This window comes from Eleutherodactylus coqui, chromosome 8, assembly GCF_035609145.1.
Source record: "Eleutherodactylus coqui strain aEleCoq1 chromosome 8, aEleCoq1.hap1, whole genome shotgun sequence".
Classification (NCBI taxonomy): domain Eukaryota; kingdom Metazoa; phylum Chordata; class Amphibia; order Anura; family Eleutherodactylidae; genus Eleutherodactylus; species Eleutherodactylus coqui.
The window spans coordinates 135,928,702-135,955,318 of NC_089844.1; the positions used below are offsets into that span (position 1 = coordinate 135,928,702).

The 26,617-nt window shown below is 47.8% G+C and overlaps 1 protein-coding gene across 3 annotated transcripts in view; it reads right to left on the minus strand.

Annotated features, from left to right (window-relative positions):
* Nucleotides 1-1,643: 1,643 nt before the first annotated feature.
* Nucleotides 1,644-26,617, minus strand: part of PAM16 (presequence translocase associated motor 16) — a 157,274-nt gene continuing 132,300 nt past the window's right edge. The window contains exons 23-31 of one of the 3 annotated variants that reach the window (XM_066576491.1): nt 25,620-25,709; nt 25,413-25,529; nt 25,192-25,327; nt 24,968-25,059; nt 24,776-24,862; nt 11,446-11,530; nt 11,235-11,374; nt 5,985-6,050; nt 1,644-2,207 (exon numbers count right to left, since the gene is read on the minus strand). In XM_066576491.1, coding sequence (XP_066432588.1) covers nt 2,121-2,207; nt 5,985-6,050; nt 11,235-11,374; nt 11,446-11,530; nt 24,776-24,862; nt 24,968-25,059; nt 25,192-25,327; nt 25,413-25,529; nt 25,620-25,709 — 900 coding nt within the window. In that variant the 3' untranslated portion in view covers nt 1,644-2,120. Of the gene's footprint in view, nt 2,208-5,984; nt 6,051-11,234; nt 11,375-11,445; nt 11,531-12,936; nt 13,072-19,307; nt 19,853-24,775; nt 24,863-24,967; nt 25,060-25,191; nt 25,328-25,412; nt 25,530-25,619; nt 25,710-26,617 lie in introns of those variants that run through there. The other 2 variants (XM_066576489.1, XM_066576490.1) reach the window with 2 other exon arrangements.

Below are 26,617 nucleotides of genomic sequence, written 5' to 3' on the forward strand. Positions count from 1 at the left end.
TTTTTTTTGAACGTGTGAAATGCGCATGCAGAAAAGTGAATGTGACAGAATTCATCGACATCAATGGGTTGTATTCTCTGCGTATTGCAAGCAAAAATACGCCTGTCTGAAGGTCATCAATAATCACATTAATGGGGGCGGACCCCAACACCCCTGCTCAGTATTTGTTTGAATGGGCCACAGCACTTGGGTGAGAGCTGCAGCCTCTTCATTGTATACCAGGCACAGCACTATACATTGCCTGGCACCCTTTATATGGAAGTATGGTACTGCTCCCCACAGTACAGGGTAGATATGGGCGGCTGTGCATCAGTACTCTGCACCTGTGCAATGATCCTCCACTTGGCACTTTGGCTACCTGCATATTGAGGGATGTGGCATTTTCCCCTGCCCTTCTATTGTGAATTAGTACATTGGTAAGTATATGGCCGCTTTCTGTGATGTCAGAATTTGTCTTTTGTTTTGAGACTCTTCTAATCTTAAAAGAAAGAAGATGGAAAATACAAAGGAAATGGAAGCATGGCAATGAGGGTCTTGGAAAAAAAAAAGGCTATGGCTGAAAAGTTTCCATGCGGTGTAAGAGAATCAGTCAGGGTACGCTGCCGCTGATCTCGGTCTCTGCCATTGTACATATAGGTAATACTGTCTTCTGCACCCCTGGTTGGGTGTTCGGAGGGTTACTATGTTGGTGCAATAGCCACTACCTTACTGATATTACTGCATCTCACAAATTTCCTTAAAGGGGTTTTCCAGGCTAAAGCTATTGGTGACATATCCTTACTAGCAGACAGACAAGGGGCCCCTAATCAATCAGCTGATGAGAAGGGGCCGTGGATGGCCAGACCACTCAGAACGCCATCAGTAGCCCTATTTGGTAGTGCAGCTCTCACTCACTCGAATGGCAAAGAACTGCAGTACTACACCAGACCACTGTGCTATGGGTGGCATTTTGACAGTTCGGGCCATCAGCAGCAGTGACCCATCCTAAAGGCCCTATAACATGGCACCATTATTGTGCAAATCGCTTGTTAGATTGAGTGGTTTGCACAACAATTCTGCAGAATGAACATATGCATCGAAAGACCGATCAACGATAAATCCCTGATCGGATCGATCATGCAGACATAAAAATCATCGTTGGTCTGCCGCTGCTTTGTTTATCTACAGATGACTGCCTGTTTACGGTGAATGGCAGATGAGAACGATCTCTGGCCCGCTCTGCCTCCACTTGCAGAGCAACGATTGCTCCTTTTAGGAAGTGTAGAAGCAATTATTACCAGAATGGCTGTCGGGAGCTTCGGTGACCAACAGTCGTCCCTTGTAAAAGGAGCTGAAGCATGGGTCATTAATAGATTTAGTCTTTAATTTAAAGGGATCTATTATATGGATTTTTTTTAGCATGTGGATCTGATTACCAAAAACCTTGTAAATCCCAAAGTAGGTCCAGACCTCACCTGCATCTCCTCAGAGCCATGTGCTATGCTGTTGTGACTGGATATCACAGAGGTTGCCCAAGATTAGAATAAGGGGTCAGTTGTAGGAAATGGCACCATTCATATGAGCTCTGCCTCGAATGCAAAACTACGCGGCCAACAAGTGCTAGATTCTGCTAATGACAGACCAAAAACCTGCGAAAACATGACTTTAGGTAAAGGATTCCTTTATTGGGAGGCACACGTGTCACAAGTGAGCATAAGAACTATTGCAGCCCAAACACGGCTTGGGCAGCTCAAAACATGGTGTCCCGGAGCCGCCGTGTCTCAAGGTTTAAACACACGACCTAATGTGACATGTGAGGAGCAGCAGAAATAAGAGACTGTAACCAGCGACAGACTGGAAGCAGCCATTATAAGTGCTGAACCTACGTTCCCATCCGTTCTGTAAGAGCTCTGTGGACTCCCAGCAGACCTAACGGCTGCCACCGTGACAGCTGACATCCTGTGCGAGGCTCTTTACAAAAATAGAAAGCTTTATTATCATCACAGTAATAAATTACAACATTAAGGCGTTCCCATAGACTGAAGTGGGAATAACCTTATGTGCTGTCCTCTCTGGATGGAACAGAGACTCCAGAAGCCATGCAGGCTACAGGCAGGAGGCATCTGCGAGGGTCTTCATCATCATGTGGTCTTGGCTTCCTCTTCCGAGTTGGATGCTTTGTTTTGGATCTGTAATTCCTGTTCCAGTCTCTCTTTGGCACGAACCACCTAATAAAAGAAGTATAATAAACAGGATCGGGTGAGGTCACATGATCAATGTGGACAAGGCCGGCCCAGAAGAGCAAAGCAAGGAATGTAATACAATGAATGGCCACTTTGTAAGAGACACCGGCCCTTTCGTGATTGAGCCTCCCTTGTACGGAAATTAGACCCCGGACTGCGGCATAAAATCATGTGACAAGTTTTCCATAGATCAGTTTCAGTGTGAATCCACATTAGATGGGAAAATCCGACGAGGCTCGGTTATCGGCACTAGACTAGAGGGCCGGGACTTCATGGCCAGTCTTCATAGATCGGGACTTCATGGCCAGTCTTCATAGATCGGGACTTCATGGCCAATCTTGTGGGGTTTTCTCGTACAACAAGAATGATGTGATTGAGAGAAAACATCCAATGAAAAAAAGATCATGTGGACGGAAACAGCTTGTCGCCTAAAGGGGTCCGAAGAGGATGTCAAGAATTGTTCTGGCCAATAGATGCTGTACAGTCAAGCAAATTGCAGCTGACTACAAAGCTGGCGCTCCAACTAATATGTCTGAATGCACAACTCGCTGTTCCTTAGCACGGATGAGCTAAAGCAGACACAATGGCGCTCAAGCTAGTCATCTGCTAAGAAAAACAGAAAGGCGAGACTCCAAGGGGCAAAAGAGAGCAAAAATAGATCACCGAGTTGTGAAAAAACATCACCTGCACCGTGCTAGTGGGAGGTCAGAATATTTAAAAAGCAGCGTGGATTGATGACCCCTTCCTGTCAGATGAAGGGGCTGACATGTTCTAACTTACAGCCACTACAATAAGCGCTCCTGTCCGCATGCACCAACATTCCCCCAGAACGATTTAATTATCTAGTGGAATCTATGCCGTAACGAACTGCTGCGGTTCTGAAAGCCAAACGAGGTCCAACACACTACTAGATGGGGGCCTCTAATAAAGAGGCCATCCAGGGTATATAGGGGTACATCCACCATCGCTCCATCTCCACTTCCCATAATAGATAGTGGATGTTGTTGTGTCTCTGCCTGGAGACTCACACTGGGAGGAAGATTTCAACAAAATGCATTCAAGGCCTTTGAGGGTAAAAGCTTATCTCAGTGTACATCTAGCATGGCTGATCAGAAGCTAGATACAGGTCTTGATGAAGGCCAGATCCAGCATGCAGTAGAATAAGGATACGTTCACACCAGGTTTACACTGTCCGAACCACAGGCAGGTATGTATGTACAGTGGGCAGACAAAAATATGGAAACACCATATGAAATGCATGGGATTTTAACCATTAGCACTGAACTGCCCTTTTGACCTCTGCTTGGTTGACAGCTATTCCGCCAAATTTGTGTTTACTTCACCTCTTGCTCTGCTCTGGGTTATTTTTTGAGCCAGCTGGTAACAGCAGTTAAGTGGCTCAAACCCCTGACCAATGGAACCTTGTTGCTCGGGCAGATGATCCCTTCTGCCCGGCAGAATCTGTGTCATATTACCTTTACTTAAGTTACATGGGATTATAAATCAGATTTCAATAAGACATGTAAAGACTGATTTTAAGTCATGCATTTTGTACGGCATTTCCATATTATTGTCCACCTCCTGTAGGTCTTATTCTGGAAACCCTGCAGTTCAAGCATGCTGGGGGTCGTCTCTCTCTCACAGGTAGTACTATTAAGATCACAACTGCAGATTCTCTCACGGGAAATAGAAATGCTGCTTGCAGGACCCCCCACTGTAGCAGGATGCATCACCCCAATCACATAGCAAGTCAAAAGCTGCCTCCTGGACGAGGAACAGACATGTGCCGTAAGTGGGGGCAGTGCCACTCCGCCCAAGTTGTAAGTGCACCTGGCGGGGAGCTCCGAGAAATTTCCCCTGTGGATCTCTAGATGTGTGTGGCTACGGGTAGGAGGAGGAAGTGACTTGCGGCCTCAGTGGGGTGCTACCCTGAAGAAGATCTATGTGCACCAGTTGGGGAGCTTCATCCCCCCATGCATGAGGAAGCAACATGCGGCATCAGCCGCCGCCACACTGTCCGCTGTTGTCACTTAGCTGGCCACCGCTGCATGTGCACATCTGCCGCTATTGCAGACTCCACTGATGCGGGGAACGGAAGAGCTCTACTGTACTAGGTATTCAGGACGGGAGCTCAGGGGTGCGTGCCCTGGGAGTTCCCCGTTACTGAGCTGGCCAATCCATTGCTCTACCTATAGTTCCGGTGGAGACATAATGGCACCGGTACCGAGGGAAATTACCCTTATCCTGCAGCTCAGCACGATTACAGCGACAGCAGAGTCATATTTTGTAGGTTTTATCATTTTTAAAAAATAAAAAGCTTAAAATAAAATGTGATTTGTGTCACCAGATCGAGTGCTAGAACTTTCTGGAGCTGTGAGAGGGTTTGCTTTTTTGGAGGGTGCGCTGTAGTTGTCATTGGTGCCATTTTTGATCAACACACAGCAAATCCAGCACGGTGCATTTCTGACAGTGTTTCGCTTGCGGGATAAATATTGCTATATTTTAATAGTTCTATTATATGTTATTTACTTAGATCTTTAAAACAAACCTTTTTTCAATCTTCAAAATTACACATTTTAGATTTTTAGTCCAACAAGGGGACTTAGGCCAGCTGCACGCGGGATCCCACAGCGTCATCAGACCCTGTGCCCGCACTTGTTTTTTCTCTTCTTCATCTGTACTGCGGATGGTCCGCACGGCTCACCATCAGACATGCGCTTTACACATTTTTTTTCAAATTTTTTCCCCTCGCATCAGTGCTAGGCGATGAGGCGGAATCTGCGACCTGTCCACAATGTCAATTGTGGGCGGGCCGAGGGCTGAACAGTTCCATTGACTTCAATGGAAGCCGTCTGTGCACGAAAATGGAGCATTTTACCAATGCTTGCGAAAAACCACAATTGGTTTCCCCGAATGTGCAGGAAAAAGCGTTTTTTCATAGCATAGTATGCGGCTTCTGCTGCAGATCCGCGGTGCGGACACCAACTGCGGATTCCGAAACGCAAATCCGTTTTTGTGCAGGTAGCCTTAAATGGGGTTTTCCAGCACTTTAAAAATCAGTAAAATAAAGAAAATTAAAATTACATACTTGCTTGCTCCAATGGTTCCCTGGCCAGCGCTGCAGTCCCGATGCCCACCACTTGAAACCTGGAAGCAGCCTGCTGGCGGGCACATGCCGTTCACTGTGCACATGAATTCTCGGCCAAGCACAGGCTTCAGTAGTAATTCTTCCATGTGCACTGAAGCCTGGGATTAGTCACATGCATAATGAGCAGCAAGAAAAAGCCACTGCCTTCTTCTGGGTGGTGGGCACCGGCGCTGAACAGGGAGCCGCTGGAGCACTCAGTTATGTTTTTTGTCCTGAGGATAGACCATCAATAGACCCCATCTGATCAGCTGCTCGGGTGCCCACTGTCAGTGCCAAAACAGTGTATGGAACACAACCAGATGGCTCTGACCCCCTGTGTAGTGGCTGGTCATTGCAGGCACATCTCATTCATTTTAACAGCTGCTGCGCCTGCAATAACCAGTGCCGGCCACTACACAGGGGTTCAGGGCGAGCTTCTGCTCTGTACACTGTTTTGGCACTAATAGTGAATGCACAAACAACGGATCAGTCAGGGTTGCAAGCGGACCACAGCCAATCAACGATTGATCACCTATCCTGAAGAAATAGGAAACATTCTCTGATTAAAGGGCTTTCCGAACCAAGTGTCCAGACAGCAGAGCCGAAGAGAGAGCTTCACATTAAATCTGCCTCACCTTTGACTGTAAGTAGAAGGATCCTCCGTCTGCCTTGTCATTCGCTTTGAAAAGATGTTCATATTTCTAGAAGAGAAGGACAATGATTAGACCTTCGTGTCCCCGGCAGACGCTGCAGCAAGTACGCAAGGCTTTATTTACTTGTTTCAGATCCTTTCCACTGTCAGTAATAGAGGGGAGCGAGCGGCTGGAAACCCGATACACTTAATAAACATTTTGCTCTGGAAAGCCACATTATATAGTGACGTTGGGCAATTGCATGAGTAACAATTCCCAAATAGTGTTATTCAAAAAGGAGCAGATTTGGGGGATTTAATTACCAGCTACAAGAGAGCTACACAATCCGCACATCACTGAGAAGAGGAAGAAGAGGAAGGTGCGAGGCTTCTTATGACCTGCCGGTAAGTTCCATTTTCTGCCACTTTGCAGCGCGGCTTCTTGCTTAGTTTATAATAAAATGGCGACACCAGAGGAGAAATCGTTTTGTGTGCTTCTGTTTGCTAAGTGTGAATCCATTGTTTAAGGGCCAGGTGAATTCCAGGAACAGCCGCCTGGTCACAAGCAAGTTTAGGAGTCGCACAGAGAATTTATGGAACTTGGTTGTATATGTATACACACCTCAGTGACCGTAAAACTGTAAACAAGGCACCGGGCGCTGCGACGTGGCAGAAAATGCAACTTACTGGGAAGTCATAAAAAACCTGGAACCTTCCTCCTCTTAGTGAGGTGTGGATTGTGTAGCCGTCTTTTAGTTTGTAATTAAATCCCCAAATCTAGTCCTTCTTTTTGAATAACCCTGTATTGGGGCTCATGCACACTGACAAGGGCTGCGATTCACGGCCTGATTATCGCCTTCGCCATCCTTCTCAAAACCCCAGCCTCACATTCCTGCAGGGGTTTCCTTCATTTCCAGCGCCAGCCCCATTGGAGGCATGTGGAAACCCCTAGATGCGACAGCCTCGCATGCCTGCAGGGCTACTGAAATCCCCTGCCGGAGCAGTCACAGCCGCTACAGGAGATCGCAATGTTCTCCTATTGTTTTCAATAGGGCCGACGCGGCTTCCACCGACACGATTGGAAACAATGGGCGATATCGCAAAAAGAAACGACATGCTGTGATGCTTTTTTCACGCAGCATCGCAGGAGTGAAAACATCGAAAATCATTGGTATAATAATGCATTCTCACTCTCAGATCGCGAGAAAAAGCGCATGATTGTCTCGCCAGTGTGAAGTAGCACTAACACTAATAACAATCTTTATTTATATAGCGCCAACATATTCCGCAGCGCTTACAATAAAGGGGAAATGAAAAAGAAAATAGAACCACAGTTATTTGAAGTAATCAATTGATGGAGACAGTAGGGGTGAGGGTCCTGCTCCAACGAGCTTACATACTACAAATAGTGGGGTGATACAGAAGGTAAAGGGCTGGAGATGTGCACGGTATGGGGAGGTGGAGAGTGAGGGATGCTATACACATAGACAATGGTCAGGCCGTATAGTGGCTGAATTGGTATGACTGCAGGGGGCAGTTGATTAGGGCTAGCAGGAGCTGCAGTCGGTAGGACAGAGAGCATGTTATCAGGCGGAGGACAGAGGAGTTTAGTTTAGGGGATGTGGTATGCCTCCCTAAAGAGGTGCATTGTGTCAGTGATTGCCCGGATATTATTTGGTAGCACGTTCCAGAGGACCGGTGCTGCTCTGGAGAAGTCTTGGAGGCGGGAATGAGAGGTTCGAATTAAAGAGGCACTCAGTCTGATTTTATTAGCAGAGTGGAGGGAACGGGCTGGTTGATGAATTGAGATGAGGAAAGCAATGTAGGGTGGCGCAGTGCTGTGGAGAGCTTTGTGGATGAGGGTGGTGAGTTTAAATTGAATTCTGTATTTAACGGGCAGCCAGTGCAGTGACCAGCACAGGGCAGAGGCGTCCGAGTAGCGGCTGGACAGGAAGATGAGCCTGGCTACTGCATTCAGGATGGATTGGAGGGGGTAGAGTCTGGTGCAGGGGAGGCAGATCAGCAAAGAGTTGCAATAATCGAGCCGAGAGTGGATGAGGGCAACAGTGAGCTTCTCCATGGTGAAAAAAGGGCATATTCTTGTGATGTTCTTGAGGAGCAGCTGACATGTTCAGGCCAGAGATTGGATGTAGGGGGTGAAGGAGAGATTGGAATTGAATATGACCCCAAGGCAGCAGGCGTGCTGTCTAGGAGTTATGGTGGCGCCACACACTGAGATGGAGATGTCAGGATGAGGTCGGTTAGGGGAGGGCAGAAACACCAGTAGGTCAGTTTTTCAGAGGTTTGGTTTTAGGTAGAGAGAGGACATAGTGTTAGAGAAAGTGGACAGACAGTTGGTTGCATTTTGGAGGAATAGTGCTGTGATGTTGTGGGAGGAGGTGTATAACTGGGTGTCATCAGCGTAGAGATGGTACTGAAAGCCAAACCTCCTGATGGTCTGTCCAATGGGGGCTGTGTAGTTGGAGAAGAGAAGGGGGCCGAGGACCGAGACCTGGGGAACCCCAACAGCAAAGGGAAGAGGAGGGGAGGTAGAGCCAGCAAAGGAGACACTGAAGAAGCGGTCGGATAGGCAGGAGGAGAACCAGGAGAGAGCAGTGTCCTTTAGACCGATGGAGCGAAGCATACTGAGGATGAGTATGTGGTCAACAGTGTTGAATGCTGCAGAGAGATCGAGGAAGATCAGAAGGGAGTAATCGCCCCTCGATTTGGCTGTCAGTAGGTCGTTTGACACTTTAGTCAGGGGCGGTTTCTGTCGAGTGTAGGGGGCGGAAGCCAAACTGTAGAGGGTCAAGAAGAATGTTTTCTGATAGATAGCTTATAAGTCGGGAGTAAACCAGGCGTTCTAGTAGTTTGGAGATGAAGGGGAGGTTTGAGATGGATCGATAGTTGGCAGCATTGGTCGAGTCAAGAGTTGGTTTCTTTAGCAGCGGGGATATGATAGCAAGTTTGAATGAGGAGGGGAAAATGCCAGAGGTCAGAGAAAGATTGAATATAGTGGTGAGGTAGGAAATGACTCACGGGGAGAGGGATGGGAGGTGGTGTGAGGGGAGAGGGTCGCTAGCACAGGTAGTGGGGCGAGTGGAGGAGAGCAGTATGGAGACTTCTTCCTCTGTCGCTGGTCTAAGTACAGAGAGTGAACAGGAGCTAGATGCAGTACTGACGACACTAGGGTCGGGGTTAATCTGGGAATGGGAGGTTATTTCCTGCCGGATGTCGTTGATTTTTTTTTTCTTGAAGTAAGCAGCCAGCTCTTCAGCACCGAGATCTGTCACGGGGGGCTGCAGTTTGGGGCTGAAAAGGGAATGGAAACTGTAAAAGAGTCTTTTAGGGTTGTGAGATAGTGAGCAGACGAGAAAGGTTAAGTAGACTTGTTTGGCATGGTGGAGGGCAAGGTTGTAGGTTCTGAGCATAAATTTAAAGTGGAAAAAGTCTGCAGACTTGAGACTTCCTCCACGGCCATTCGGCACACCTAGAGCACCGACGGATGAATCGCGTTTGAGGCGTGAGCCAGGGTTGCTGCAGTCTATATCGGATGGCTTGGGTTAAGGGGGACGCCGCTTCATCCAGGGCATGTTTGAGAACGGTGTTGTAATGTGCGGCAGCCAGCTTGGGGCAGGTGAGGAGAGAGATGGGGGACAGAGAGGACTGTAGAGACTCAGCAAAGTCTTGGGTGTGAATAGCCTGAGGCTCCTGTACGTACGCGAGGTAGGAGGGTCTGGAGAGATACTAGGAAGCTTGACAGAGAAAGAGAGAAGGTTATGGTCCAAGAGCGGGAGAGGGGAGTTAGTGAAGTTGGAAGCAGAGCAGAGACTGAAGAAGACCAACATACAGAGTATTGCCATCCCTGTGAGTGGGAGAGGCTGTGAGTTGTGAGAGACCAAGGGAGGAGGTGAGCGATAGAAGCTGAGAGGCAGATGGGGTCATTAGTGGGGATGTTGAAGTCTCCTAGGATGAGGGTTGGGATTTCGCAGGAGAGGAACTATAACACTATGATTGGAATCACCGCTGAAGCAGAGTTTTAACCACTCAATGACCCCCCACCCCCACATTTTTTGTTTTTCCTCTCTACATTCAAAGAATCCTAACTCTTCTTTCTCCACTGACGAAGCTGTATGAAGGCTCGGGCTTTGTGGGACGAGTTGCATTTTTCAATGCTACTATTTAATGTACTGAAAAACTGTAAAAACTTCTCAATGGAATTAAAATGGGGAAAAAAGGAATTTCACCATCTTTGAGGGGAAGGTGTTTTTAGAGTGACAGCACTGGATTCTGTGGGTCAGTGTGATTAAGACGATAGCAAAGGTATAAAAGTCTTCTGTCGCCATCTTCAGACCACCATCATTTTTCCCCCACCCATATAGTTGTGTCAGGGGTCGTTTTACGCAGGACGCCCTTTAGTTTCTAAAGATATCATTTTGGAGTTCATATAGCTTTTTATTACATTTTTCTTGGGGAGGGGTGGGGGGGAAAGAAGAGAACCAAAAGAAGCGCCCATCTGGCGTTGTGTATTTTTTCCTGACAATCCTCACCATGGGGAATAAATAATGCATTACCTTGTTAGATCTGACTTAAGGAAAGCGACAATACTAAATATTTACCCTTTACTTTTTCTCCCCCCCCCCCCCCTCCCCCCACTTACTTTTAGCTTTTCTTTTAGTCCCCATAGGGGGACTTGAATGTGTGATTGCTTGATCACTTATACCATATACTGCAATACTTCAGTATTGCAGTACATGGTATTTCTGTTAGGACAGGCTATAGGCCCATTTTAATAGGCAGAAATACACGACAGCCCTGGTGGGCTTTCAGAAGCCCTCCATCTGTCATAAGAATCAAACAGCACCTCACGATCTCATTGCAAGGGGAATATTTGGGACCTCCAAACACCAGCCAATCAGGTCATTTAAATGCCGCTATCAGAATTGACAGCAGCATTTAAAGGGTTAACAGCCACATTCAGCATGCACCGGCCATGTATGGAGCAGAACCAGCTGTGGATCCTGCTCCATGCAAACCCTGCACACCCAGGATGTACATAGACAATAACAACCTGCAAGATGTCTCTAGCCCCCCCTGCAGGTCATTCTGAGAGTTTTTTCCATCTGAAATGAAAGAACATATTAGGGAATTGCTACGTGTGTAGTTTCCTAGAACCGTGTCTTAGGAGATGAGGTGACATAAGAGGCTCTCCGTCAGGCACGAGGTCTTTTGGTGGTGCTCTACAGTTCTTTACCTCCTGAATCTCTTTGGGATCCAGAGTGGAGATGTTCAGGATCTGCTGCGCCTCCTGCAGGCTAATTCCCGACAAGCTACTGACTGCAGCGGATTCTTTTCCAGCTCGTCCTCCTCTGGCCTCTGCGGCTGCTCTGCTGGCTGGGAGAGACCATGTAAGAAGCAGATACAGTATGACAATCCCCCCACCATATAGGCCCATCCTCACTTACCAGCAAACTCCTGGCGCAGGGCCCTTGTAAACGCCCGGCCCACCACCTGTGCGCCCATTACCAGGATCTGGACCAAGTACTTTGCCTATAAGGAAGACAATGTAGACAGGGTTAGAGGAGAACACGCATAAAGACGTTCCTGCCAAAGTCAATGGAGCCTCGCTGATCACTAGAGGGGGGTCCTGAGTCACCTTCAAGAGGAGTCTAGAAGCAGTGCACTGCTGCCCCCATTCAAAGTCTATGGGACTGGTGGAGACGGCTCCGATCCAGCCCGTTTAACACCTTAGATGTCAGAGTCAATAGTAACCGCAGCATCCAAGTTGTTACACAGAGGAAGGCGGTTCCTCTCAATCCATCTGTCACCCCACAACACGATCACCGGGGGAACAATGTGATGCAATGGCAGCTGAGGGCAAAAAAAAAAGGACAATCCCATCCTGCAAAAAACAACCCCCATACGGTGCTGAAAAAAGGTTTGGGCTCTTGGAACGCAACGACGAGGAACCCCTCCAAAAATAGTTGTGTTCTTAAGGCTTTCAATGACTACATCCTTTAACCCCTTCACGCGTACGGGATTTGTATGGAGTGGGATCGGCAGCCAGTCTGCTCCCTACATGGCCGGCAGCATTCATGCTGACGGCAGTGGTTTACTCTTTAAATGCCCCATTGAGGTTTGGGGGTCTTGAACAGCGCCCTTGTCAGCAGATCACCGATCAGTTGCCATGGCAGCCGGGGGCCTTTCCCCCAATGTTTCTACCTACTAAGACGTGCCCGTCAGAAACACCCTACACTGCAATCCTGGAGTACTGCAGTATATGGTGTAAGCGATCACACAGCCATAAACTCAAGTCTCCTATGGGGACTAAAGAAAGGGAGCCAGTTCCCTGAAAAAACCTTTCCGACGTGCCGCCATAGCGTGACGCAGTACGACACAATGGGGCACATGTAAAACACGGCCCCGAAAAATAGGTTTGGATTCGCAGAACGCAAATCACCGGCTGCGAATCAGAGACCGGAGGGGCGACGTACGACAGGGCTTTTCTAGGAACGCTACGGAATAAGTTGGCGCTATACAAATAAAGATTATTATTATTATATATGGCGGTTCATCATCGGCCAGCGAAAACTATCACTTGTTAAATTCCCATCGTGGAACGACCGTTTTGGTTGAAATCGGCCATTTTCATCTACTGTTGTCTAATGCGAACTGGACAAGGCATCTCCTTAGGGTAAGGCTGTTGTCATGGTAACCCAATGGCGCCGACAGGGCAGTTATTATTAGAGACTGTATAATAGTTTGCCATTCATGATAATCACTTCAAATAAATGTTTGTGGTAAAAGTGACAAGAGGAGGGATTGAGGGCAGATAAACAGGTCATCCCGGGGCTGCTGGGACTTGTGGTGCAGAGTCATACCCGTCACCATTGGCAGGGGCTGCTGGGACTTGTAGTGCAGAATCCCTGACGGCACACACGCGCTCTTTCTCTCACCATGTCGCTCCGCTGCCGTCAAGGTTGCATGTAAGGCTGCTGCAATCCCTCTCCTCGAGGTGAAAGGACCTTGATGACGTCACGGTCAGATGACCGCACCGAGAGGCCACGTGACGGCGCCATTTTGAAAAGCTGTAGTTCCAGCGGGAGAATTGAATTCTGGGAGTTGTGTGGTGGGCGGAGCTGAGCCGTACGCAGCGGAGGCCGAGTGTTATCTGCGCGTGCGCAGACCTCAGGGGCCGAGCGCAGGGGGAGGGGGCGCGGAATATTACCCATAGCAACCAATCAGTGATGTGATTGGATACTTTGGTTACCACAGAGAAGAGTGGAGCAGTTGCCCATAGCAACCAATCAGCTTTCATTTTTTCCAACAGCTTGGAAAATAACAGCCACCACCTGATTGGTCACTCTGGGCTGCGGCTTCACACGCGCCGCCCCGTACACTGAAGTGGCTAATTGTCCGAATTAGTTTCGTATGTTCTACTTTCCAGCGTAAATACGCAGAAGATAGAACATGCATTTTTTTTGGCACAGCAGAATTGCGCGCGTAAAATACACGCTTGTGAACAAACAACGGGTTCTATTCACTGCGCATTGTGTGCACAAAGAGGGTGTGACTACGGCCACGCCGCGCCTGGTGGTGCGTCTCTGCACGTGTGAAAGGTCCCTTAAAAACCGCAAAAAAAGCGCCAATATAGAGCAGACAGTGTTAGAAAACACCGCGTTTGAGCGCAGGTTTGCGGGGCCCCATTGAAATCAATAAGAACGTTGTAATGCGATAATTGCTGCGTTCAAAACGCAGTGGTAAAAAAAAAGTGTGAGAGTGGCCTAAGTATCATTTATTTTTTACAATATGAACATTTTTTCCACATTTTTACTATTTTTTGTAGTCCCCCTATGGGAACGTGAACCTGCTATCATTTGATCTCTTATACCATATACTGCAGTACTTCGATATTACAGCATATTGTATTTCTGCAGGCATTCTATTAACACAGGCAGAAATAAATGACAGCCTTGCAGACCTTCGGAAGGCTCCCGGCAACCATGACACCCAGGCAGCCCCTCGCGGTCTCATCACGGAGGGACGGCTCAGGATCTCCGATCACAGCATTTAAGGAGTTAACAGCCACAATTAGCATGAAAGCTGATTGCAACTGTTGCATAAGGCCTCATGTCAACTAGAAAAATAGAATTCGCATATCCGTGCGTGTTTCCGCGGGAGAGATCCGCAGTTAAGTTTGCCCATAGGGAATCATTGGCCATCCGCGGTCCATTAAATCGAATTTAACACCTGCGGATGTGACTTAATTCGATTTGCGGATTTCACGTGCAGAAAAAAACCGAGAATTCTCGCCGCGGGACCCGACCCGAGAGCTTGCAGAGACGAGCGCGTACTCACCCGCGCCTGGCGGCCCCGGCTCTTTCATGTTCCAGCTGCCGCGCAGCCGGCGCATGCGCAGACCGGAGCCGGCGGCCGGGTGAGTGCGAGCCCCGCACAAAAATAGGACATGCCGCGGTTTGTTTGCCGCGTGAGATTTCGCGCGGCCAAACCGCGGCCGTCTGCATAGGAGTGCGTATTGTAATGCACTCCTATGCAAACTTTCAGTGGCGGAAATCCCGCGGGAAATACCGCCGCGGGATATCCGCCCGTGTGCAGGCGGCCTATTGCTTATGATCTCCCGCAAGCAATAAAAAATCAAATTCATTGTGTCTCGCAGTGCATCCCCTGTGGAAATCCGCAGATGAAATCCACGCGGATCGTATTTTAGGTGGCAGCATTGCATCCCATGCTAGGTACATGAGGTGCAATGTGAGGTCTCCCTATTGAAAACAACGGGAGACACGCCGCTGCAGCGGAGGATCACTATTTCCCCAAAGTGATGCAAGGCGGTTTTGATATAAAAACGCCTCACATTCGCGAGGAAAATGCATGTTGGCGAGCGAGATAGCCTAAGGCCTCATGTCCACGGGCGCATCGGATTCCGCAGCAGAATCAGACCCTGCCTGCGGCCGAGGACACTGCGGTTACCTGTCCCGTGTCTTCTGCATGCTGTTCAGGTCTTCTATTTCAGCGTCTGCGCATGCACAGCACTTTTTTTTGAACTCCTACTTTCCTGTGGAATCTGCGGCCAGTCCGCAATACGATTGGCGACAGGCCGTGGATCAGACGGTGAACTGGATATGGTTTTCTCCAGCAGGTTTCGGGGTATTTTGTAGCTTCCAAATTGTATAGTGTGCACACATCATCGAGCAGATCAGACACAAGCTATCAGTCTCATATCCAAAATGGCTCTCTGGTCAGAAACACCCAGACAGCCCCTTTTATTGTAAAGCATACAATGGGCGTGCAACAGGTTACATCAGTAACATATAGGATTCTCATTTGTCGGATCATATAGAATCCCCCCTCCTTCCTGCCCACCTTCTCTCAACTCCAATGTATAAGCAAGTCTTTGTCTTACAAACATGTGCTCGAACCTGAAACTGAAAGTAGATATCTCTTTGTTGAAGAAGATTCTGTGTGGGGGGATGGGGAAGGACTGGGAAAACACTCAATATGAACACAAGCAATGACATAACACTGTGATTTAACTTTCCTTATGCAGCAGAGTTCCACATTAGGCTGAAGTCACAAAACACACATAATACGTCTAGTTTAGTACAAATCGATAGACATTTTATACTAACTAATCATCATGTCTATCACAACGGCTTCCATTGACTTTTATGGAAGCTGTCCATGCGATATTTTTTTCTGGGCCAAAAAGTCCGCAAATCAAATCCGCGCTCTTAATTTCACTATGGGCGGCTTGATTTGCGGATCTTCCACGCAGATTCCGCAAGTCCGATCCGCCCATGGACATTGGGCCCGGCTCTTTACACGCTGTTTTTACAACTGAGCGCTGGTTTCGTTCCTTCCTGTTATCTGTTATCCACACACTCCCATAGAGATGAATGCACAGCCTTCTGAAGAGTCAAGCTGGTGTGTGCATGCTGACTTCGTACACCACCGGAACAGGGGATCGGAGGAGTATGAAGAAGAGGGTCTCTGAACTCCACATCATCTAAACTATAAGCACCATAACTTAATTTCTGGTGCTTATAGTTGATGGTATGTTCCCCTTAAGGCAGGGGCGTAACTATAGAGGGTGTAGGGGATGCCGTTGCACCCGGGCCCAGGAGCCTTAGGGGGCCCATAAGGCCTCTCTTCTCCATATAGGGGGCCCAGTACTATGAATAAAGCATTATAGTTGGGGGCCCTGTTACAGGTTTTGCATTGGGGCCCAGAAGCTACAAGGTATGTCTCTGTGCAGCATGGTTTAGGTATGGGTACGGGTACAGATAGAGGGGGGTCCCAGCTCATGTTTTGCATCAGGGCCCCTGAGCCTTTAGTTACGCCCCTGCCTTAAGGCCTGACTAAGATGGAAACTGTGAAACGGAAACTGAAGAGGTCTCCATCTCACATATTAACCCCTGTAGTTCCATCCTGCTTTCCATCCCTATTCATGAATAGTATATGGATAGTGGAGATGGAACCAACGCTGATACAAGAGCCCAGTCTGAAAAAAGCCCAACAGTGGCATTTGTCACCTGTAGGCCATAAGGGCATCTATTTAATGGATAATATAATAATAATCTTTATTTGTATAGCGCCAACATATTCCGCAGCGCTTACATGGGGAATACAGAAAGACAAAAAATACAAAAATTACAGAACCACGGTTACATAGTTATCAGTTGATGGAAACAATAGGGGTGAGGGTCCTGCTCCAACAAGCTTACATACGACAAGTAATGGGGTGATACAGAAGGTAAAGGGCTGGAGATGTGCACTGTATGGGGGGATCGAGAGTGAGGGATGCTATACACATAGACAATGGTCAGATATTTGGCCATGTGACGGCAGAAACGGTATGACTGCAGGAGCGGTTTATGATGGCTAGCAGGAACTGCAGTCAGTAGGTCAGGGAGCATGTTATCAGGTGGCGTACAAAGGAGTTTGTTTAGGGCATGTGGTATGCCTCCTTGAAGAGGTGCGTTTTTAGAGCACGCCTGAAGTTCTGCGAGTCCTGGATTGGTCGCGTAGCCTTTGGTAGTGCGTTCCAGAGGACCGATGCTGCTCTGGAGATGTCTTGGAGGCGGGAATGAGAAGTTCGAATGAAAGGGGCGCTCAATCTGGTTTCGTTAGCAGAGCAGAGAGCCCGGGCTGGGTGATGGATTGAGATGAGGGAGGCAACATAGGGGGGCGCTGCACTGTGGAGGGCTTTGTGGATGAAGGTAGTGAGTTTAAATTGTATTCTGTATCTAACGGGCAGCCAGTGCAGTGACCGGCACAGGGCAGTGGCGTCCGAGTACCGGCTGGACAGGAAGATGAGCCTGGCTGCTGCATTCATGATGGATTGGAGAGGGTAGAGTCTGGAGCAGGGAAGGCCGATCAGCAACGAGTTACAATAATCGAGCCGTGAGTGGATGAGGGCAATAATATGCGTTTTTAGCATGTCTACAGTGAGAAAAGAGCGGATTCTTGCGATGTTCTTGAGGTGCAGCGGACATGTTCGGGCAAGAGATTGGATGTAGGGGGTAAAAGATCAGAATTGAATATGACCCCAAGGCAGCGGGCATGTTGTCTAAGAGTTATGGTGGCGCCACACACTGAGATGGAGATGTCAGGATGAGGGCGGTTAGTGGAGGGTGGAAACACCAGAAGGTCAGTTTTGGAGAGGTTCAGTTTTAGGTAGAGAGAGGACATGGTGTTGGAGACAGCAGACAGACAGTCGGTGATGTTTTGGAGGAAAGGTGCAGAGATGTAACAGGAAGAGGTGTATAGCTGGGTGTCATCAGGATAAGGTGGTATTGGGGGCCAAATCTCCTAATGGTTCGTCCAATAGGAGCTGTGTAGATAGAGAAAAGAAGGGGGCCGAGGACCGAGCCCTGGGGGACCCCAACAGCAAGAGGAAGAGGAGGGAAGGTAGAGCCAGCAAAGGAAACACTGAAAGAGCGGTCAGATAGGTGGGAGGAGACCTAGGAGTGTCATTTAGGCCAATGGAGCAAAGCATACTGAGGAGGAGTTTGTGGTCAACAGTATCAAATGCTGCAGAGAGGTCGAGGAGGATCAGTAGGGAGTAATCGCCCCTCGATTTGGCTGTCAGTAGGTCATTGGATACCCTTGTAAGGGCAGTTTCTGTCGAGTGTTGGGGTCGGAAGCCAGACTGTACGGGGTCGAGGAGAGGGTTCTCTGATAGATAGCTTACAAGGCGAGAGTAAACTAGGCGTTCTAGTAGTTTGGAGATGAAGGGGAGGTTTGAGATGGGTCGGTAGTTGGCAGCATCAGTCGCGTCAAGCGTCGGGTTCTTTAGCAGTGGGGATATGATGGCGTGTTTGAAAGAAGAGGGAAAGATGCCAGAGGTCAGAGAAAGATTGAATATACATATAACTCTCCGTGGTATACTTTCTACTAATGTCTGATACAGTTCAGTTGGCATTTCCCTCCACTCACCCTGCAAATGTCTGGCAAGTTCTCTCAAAGAAGATGGATGCTGTTCCTATTTCCTGGCCTGATCTTCTGGTTCATCCCAAAGATGTTCAATAGGGTTCAGGTCGGTGCAGCCGGTCCAATCATGGAACATCCATATGCTCAAACCAACGTAAAACAGCATTGGATGTGTGACAATGTGCATTGCATTGTTGGAGAAAAAGCCGACCATTGCCAGAGTATTACCACATTATTGTCTAGGATGTCAGGGTTCACCTCCGTGTTCATGATTCTTGTCACTACAACCAACGGACCGAGCCCATACCGTGTAGCTCATCCCATAGCAGACCATAACAGAACCTCCGCCGTACTTACCTGTTGGCGCAACACACTTAGGTAAAAGACGTTCCTGATCATCCTCCACACCCAGGTACATCCATCTGATGTGAAGATGGAGCAGTGTGATTCATCACTCCATAGAACGTTCTCCCATTGCTCAACTGTCCAATGACGACGCTGCTTACACCACTGAAGACGGGCTGATGCTTTGCGCTTAGTGATTGACGGCTTGTGTGCAGCGACATAACCCGCATATCTAATAGCATGTAGTTCTTGTCACATACTATGGCTGACACCTCCAAGGAGCTACATATTATTAATATGTCACGTGTCCTAAACCACGCTACATAAGACACGATCCATTCTACTGATAGGGGTGTCCAAATACTTTTGGTGGGATAGTACATATTTTGACAGGGTCTCAACCAAGGATCATGCCTGACCCTACGTCCTGTATCGGAGTTGTTACCCTTTATATAAATTGACTTTTCCACAACGCCATATATTCGCTTTCGCCTTACCCATTTGCCGCAGACACAAGAGTCGGTACACTGTGATGTTTTGACAGTTTTATTAGAAGGATAAGGCAGACCCTGCTCTGCAGGGCACATTTGGCAGTGCCACAAGTGGTCCCTGTGTTAGTAAAATATATGGCTTCTACATGGCAGGTAAACATTAGACAGGGTGGCACCCGGGCATCTCATTAGATCTGTTCCTCTACACTGGCTAGCAGGGAAGTCACTAGAATACACTCATGCAGTTATGTATGACTTGTAAACAGGTTAGTAAAGAGCGGGATGTGACCGCTGTGCTTATAATGCCACAATATATGGAGGATCACACACACAAGTGCTCTAGAGATGGCACCAGAAGTCAGGGGATGCCGCGTGCCCAGAGCCCATGGCGGCTCCTGTGGTATACAAGGATCCAGTTTCCGGTGGGCCAGGAATGCCGGGAGTATGTAAACAATTAGCCTGAGTTTATTTTTCCCTGGGATTGGAATGTATTAGAAGCCGAGCCGCCATGGAGGCATTTCCAGTTACATGGGAGAGAGGTGAGGGGTGAGCGGGCAGCCAGGGTCACCGGAGGGCACCGCTAATCCTGGAAGAGACAAAATGCAGACTTGTAAGGAGAACAAAGAGCGCTTGTGCAGAGTTCAGCTACATATATGAATAGGAACACGCAAACATGTACACACATTCCTATGTCAATGTACAAGGATGTAGTGTATAGAGATGAGATGTACCACTGGCATCCCATAATTACTATTAGAACACTTGCAGTAAGACTCTTTGGGCAAACTGCTTCCACACAACCCATCAGAGTGTTTAACCCCTTAAAAGGGGGTTGAATCACAGGATAGGGAATAACTCACAGGCTGGTAGGGGGCTCATCGCTGAGAGCCCCACTGATCTTGAGAACGGGGGTCCCATGTGCCCCTCTGCCTGTCACTGCCGGGGTTGCTTCCGAATGAATGAAGACCTGGCCAAGCATGTGTGATCAGCACTCCATTCATTTTAATGGGGCTGACAGAACTACCCAAGCGCTGGCCGCTCGGATATCTCCGCAGTCTCACTGAAAGTGAATGGAGCATCAGCGCACTTGCATGACCAGTACTCCATTCAGTCCCCTCCTCACGGCAGTAAGCCCGCACTGAGGAGTATGAGTGACATGACACCCCTATCCTGTGCCGAGAGGATAACTTATGATCCTGGTACAATCTGTTTAAGGACATGGGCCGTTTTTGTTTTTTTTACTTGTGATGTTTTTTTTCTCCTCGCATACTAAAAAAAATCATAACTTCTTTATTTTTCGTCAACATAGCCATCCAAAGGCTTGTTGTTTGCAGGGCGAGTTGTATTCTTAAAGGATACTGTTTTACATACCATATAATGTACTGGGATGCAATGGGGGAAAAAAACTCAAATTCACCATTGGGGGGGGGGGGGTATTTTTTTTATAGAGCGTACACCAAAAATGTCATCTTAACTTTATTCTGTGGGTCAGTGTGATTATGGTTATTTTTTTTCTTGGTGACCAGAAGAAGGGTTGGTTGGCTTTGTGATGGTGGTTACCGTGCGGGATAAACAATAGATTTTTTAATAAATCAGACTTTTATCGCAAGTTTTCGCACGTTACTCTGATGCAGGTTTTTATGCAGCCAAAAGAAGGAGTAGATTAAGAAAAAAAAAAAAGTTGAATTTTTCCTATACACTTCTCCTCCTTTCATGACCCTCTCCTGATATGGGACTTTCAAGGTGGCATAAGAAAGCCATGTGTGACAGCATTCTTATAAGCATTGCTCTCGATCAGTGTGTAATTCAATAATGGATCACGGCAGGAAATAAATGATCCTATAGTCCAACAGGATCTGGACATTTATGCCCGCTGCAGGTGACAAAATGCGTCCTCTATGCCATCGCCACAATACAAGCACACTATGGTGACTGAGTCAGAGGAAGGCAGGATCTCACTGAACGCTCTATATCCAAGTCTAGGTTCACCTTAGGTAACGGAAAGGAAAACCTACAATTTAAGGGTCTCTGTGGACAGGCAAACCCGCAGCACGGATTTCCATAGGAATCTTATTCCAAGTTTAACCCCTGACTAGGAATGCATTCCAGTAAACCAGCCCAAACTTTCCCATTCTGTAAGTTTTATGTGTATGGGTGTATTTACACGGGGGATTTTCCAGCATGATTTCTGTGCGTTGTGAGGTTCACGGGGAAAGAACCCCTGCGGTTTCTGTGCACTGGTGTAAGGGGAGCGATGCGAGGGAAAACTTGTAGCAGGTCCCATTTTTAGGCGATTCTGTTGGCAATTTTTTTTCCCTATGGGAGCAAAAAAAGAGAAATCGCGAGTGTGATGCGATTTTTTTTTTTGCTTCTATAAGGAATAATAGGAGATTTTCACAATTGTGAAAATAGCAAGTACAATGAAGTACAAAAACACATCGCACTTACATAAAAATCACGGGTTTCCAAGTGTGATATCGGTCTGAGTTTCTTGGAGCAATATTGCACTCACCCGTGTAAATGCACCATTAAGGTCCCTTTACACGGGACGACAGTCAGGCACATTGGAGCCCAACAACCGTCCCAGCGACCATCACTCCTGTGCTTTTACATGGCAGCGATAGTCGTTCTGTGAATGGAGGTAGAGCGAGCCGGAGACTGTTCCTGCCCGCCCGCCTCTATTCACAGAAAAAGTTGCTCAAAGATGGAGTCCCTCCTGTTTACACGGACCGAAAGTCGCTTGGTTCATAGTTCAGCTAATGATTCCAACAATTTCTCGCTCAGTGCCCTGTCAGTCGCTGCTTGTACACGGGACGACTATCCCCCGAATTAACGGTTTCCAGTGAAAATTTGGGCGATAATTGCTTTGTGTCAATGTACCTTTAGGACTAGAAGCAGGGCCATTTTAATACCCTACTGAACCCAGCACATTGGTATTAAAATGCCCCTCCATCACCTGCCCCATAAACATTTATGCTCACTCTCCTATCCCAACAGGCCAAACTTCCTTCGCTGTGGTTTCTCCTCACTTTTGGGTCCAGCGGTCATGTGACCATAGCAGCCAATCACTGTCTTTCAACGGTATTGAAGCCAGTGATTGGCTATAGCAGTCAGGCACTTAGATGGGCATGTTACAGCCTGAGAGGCAGGAACAGGCAAGGTATTTCATTTGATAGTTTTTCCTTTTTAATGTGAACCTGTCATCAGAAAACTTGTATTAAAGCTGCCACCATAGTATAAAGGAGCAGTACAAAAGCATTCCACATTTCTTCATATTTAGCGTGCCCATTATGCAAATACGCTGCCGCGATTCAAAGACTCATCACTCCTGAGTCAGCTCAAATCTAGCGAAGCACACACAGCGAGTCTCTCCTACCGTGTTTTCAAGCGCAGGCGAAGGAGTGCCGGTGAAGCCAAGAGGTCTACTAATGCTTATTTACACTATGGCAACATACATTTTCTGGCGGCAGTTTTTCTTTAGGCCTCATGTCCACTAGCTAAATGGAATTGCGGATTCCGCAGCGGATTTTGCCCATAGGGAATCATTGGCCATCCGCTGGTCCATTAAATTGATTTTTGCACCCGTAGATGGCATTTTAAAAGAATTGCGTTTTTCACGCGCGGGAGAAAAAAACGTGGCATGCTCCATTCTGCCGTGGATTCCGCGCAGATCGGCAACATTGCTATCACATTGATAGCAATGTGTGCGCATATCTGCATGCAAAAAAATACCATTTAAAGCAAATCCGCCGTGGAAATCCGTGGCAGATTCTGCGCGGATTGTATTTTTCAAGTGGACATGAGGCCTTAGGCCTCATGTCCACTTGCAAATTCTAATTTAAAATCCGCAGCGTTTTTCCTGCACGCGGATCCGCGCCCCATAGGGATGCATTAGACACCCGCAGGTAGTTAAATAAATGCGGATGTCATTTTTCCCTGCAGACGCGGATCCGTGTGCAGGAAAAAATCCAGCCCATGCTCCATTTGGTGCGGGTCTCCCGCAGGCTTCTATTGAAGCCTATGGAAGCCGTCCAGATCCGCGGAAGACCTTAAATCAGAATATACTCACCTGCTGCGGGCCGTGCAGGTCTTCCCTTCTTCCCGGCCGGACTTCTTGCTTCAGCCCGGCGGATGTGCCCGCTTCATGTGCGCGGCACGCAGCCGGCGTGCCGAGCACATCCGCCGGGCTGAAGAAAGAAGATCCGGCCACGAAGAAGGGAAGACCTGCACGGCCCGCAGCAGGTGAGTTTATTCTATTTTCAGCCCTCATGTCCGCGGGGCAGGAGGGACCCGCTGCGGATTCTCCATGGAGAATCCGTAGCGGGCCTGATTTTCCCCGTGGACATGAGGCCTTAAGGCCTCATGTCCACGCGGATTTCTCATGTGGATATCCGTAGCAGATGCACTGCAGGTCAACAATAAAATAGATTTATTTCTTTTTGCGGTAGATCGCGGATTACATTTTTTTCATGCTCGGGTGTACGCAGATGGACAGCGGATCATCCTCGCGGAAAAAAAAAAACGCAATTCCACCTCCTAACCTTTTCCCCACCTCCCAGCCTTTTCCCACCTTCCTAATTGAATTTAACCTTCGAATCTGCAGTGCATCCGCAAATGTATTTGTGGATGCGCTGTGAATCGCACGCATCCATAGAGATCAATGGAGCCCATCCGTGATCTGCGATAAAATGGAGCATGCTGCGTGTTTTTTCCCCGTGCGTGCGATCAGCAAATCGCAAAAAATCACATCTTCAGCTATTTAATTAAGCACAGATGCCCAATGACTCCGTATGGGTGACTTGAACTGTGGATCATCCACGTCGGTGATCCACAATTCAATTATGCCCGTGGACATGAGGCCTAAGAATGTGGTGCTGCTGCCAGGGGGCTTGCGGCAGTTGCATCCTTTGTTCTATGGAAGGGGAAGGAACTTGTTATCAGTATAGCGCCAACTTATTCTGCAGTGCTTTCAGGTAATTTGTTTATTACTCATTTTACCGACCGCGGAAAGATGGGAGACTGAGTCAACCTTGAGCTGGCTACCTGAACCTGCAACCTTCAGGTTGTGAGTGAGAGCTTGGGACTGCATTCTGCACCACACAAGGCCCCTATGGCTAAAGGGTTCCAAAATATAGGCAAGAAACAGTACTTTATCAGATATTTACATTCATATTAAAGAGTTTTTCCACTTTATGATCAGCTTATTGCCAAGAGAAACCTCTAACAAAGTCTCCTTAAGACTCCCAGTGAATTGCCTATAGCACCTCTACAGGGTAAATGAAGCATTACACATGGTTCACTCACATCAATGTGTTGTCTGTGTAATACAGGGCAGGACAGATCCTCTAGAGAGAGAGAGACTCTGGCCAAGAAATGAGGGTCCTAAACAGTGGACTCCCTCTATCAAATCAGAATCCCCTAAAACGGCGTATGGAAATGGATTTTCTTAATTGGCCACCATCTTTAACTGACAATGTACATGTTAAGTGATTAGCACATTGTTACTCACCCACTCATCCTCATCAACACCTTCAAATGCATCCTGGGGCAGAGGGTCGTCCCGATTCCCCAGTTTGGCCACCATTGCACTCAGAAGCTGAAGTACATAAAGGACATGCATTAGAGGTGGTCACTACATCCTAGAGAGATTGGATACTGTATGATTAGGTAACACTTGTTTGGCATGGTGTGTGAGTCTAACCTCCTCTTTCTTCTGCTCGTCCGTCTTCTCTTGGAGGTACACAGAAGATGGGACATACTTCTTGGTCGGAGCCTCCTTAGGAGCCTGGCTCACTGTGGGCAGAGAAGGTTACAACATATAGAGTAACTATATATTGTGAAGTCACAATCAGGTGTCCAGGTATGGGTTTTGGTTTGGGGTGTTAAACTACCTCACAGGTAAAGTTGGGTATTAACAGCACCTACCAGGAATCATGCCCTTGGGACAAAGATTGATGCTCCGCTGTTGCTTGTCTTTACCACTGAGCCATTCTTCTGCGGTCAGCGCTGGCTCCCAGGTGACTCGGGTCGGTGGGAAGACGTCATCTTGGAAGAACTCTTTCTATGTAGACAAAACACCACTCCTGTTAATTCTTTATTCAGATTGCTAAAACCAACCAACCTCCTGAATAGCAGGCAGTACCCACCTTAACACGTGGCACCCGGAAAGCCACAGGCTCAACTGAGTTAGAGCAAAGACGAACGGAGCGCACAATCTCCACATCAGGCACCGCGCAGTCCACTTTGCGCAGGTACTGGAAGCCCTGGAGTTAGAAGGAACAGGTTACAGACCATCACTATACACAACTCCATCCTGCGGGGCGCCAGCTATATCATGGGATGTGTGCCCTCACCTTATGTGGATCGCCGGAGATGAAACTGTTACATTCCAGGAAGTAGGGGGACTCGGATATCACCTCATAGAGAAACACCCTGGTGTCACCCTAGAAAGAATGGCAGTATTATCAGGGTGCAAACATGGTGACATCTTATGGGGTGATGCGCATAAGGACCGCTGCATCCCTCATCACCAATGCAAGGCAGAAATTAAAGGGGTTTTCCAAGGAAATACTATTGATGAACTATCTTCAGGATAGGTCATCAATAGTTGATCAGCTGAGGTCTGCCGCTCAGGACTTCGGCCAATCAGTTGATCGGGCGTCCATTGTCAGCTCCGCAAAGCTCTGACTCCTGTGCAGTGGCCACTGCAAAGGCAGCAGCTTCTGCTCTGTACCAATGTGTTGTGGTGCAGACAGCAGTCACCCAATTAGCTGATTGGCCAGAATCTCAAGCGGTGGACTGCAGCTGATAAGCTATTAATGACCCATCACGAAGATAGGTCATCAATAGTATTTCCTTGGATCAACTCTCTTGCCATGTCTATTATAGTCACAATTCTGGAGCATTTTTCTTAGTACTCTGCCCCTCTGTTACTCCTCCTGAAAATATATAACTATATTGACAACTCGGTATTACCATTCCCCTTGTACACAGCCTTCATGTCAGCACTGACAGAACAGCAAGGAAAAGTGTAAGAACACGCCCCATTGACAAGGTGAATATCAGCACCCTGTTGTTAAGGTATTCATGCATTCCCAAGAGGAGTAACAGAGGAATAGTACAACACAGGAATATGCTCCAGAATTGTTACATTATAGCAATGCAAGTAATTAATAAACCAGTCATGTCAGAAGATCAGGCAGGTCAGCTTTAGGCTATATTTACAAGGGATGTGCAGTGTTGGGTAGCAAAACAGGTGGGTGTCTGCCACCGATTATAAGAATGGGGGTCTTTTGCCCTCCTCCCCTTCCCACTGCGCTCCCTGCATTGAGGAGGAGCTTAATGTAGTGGT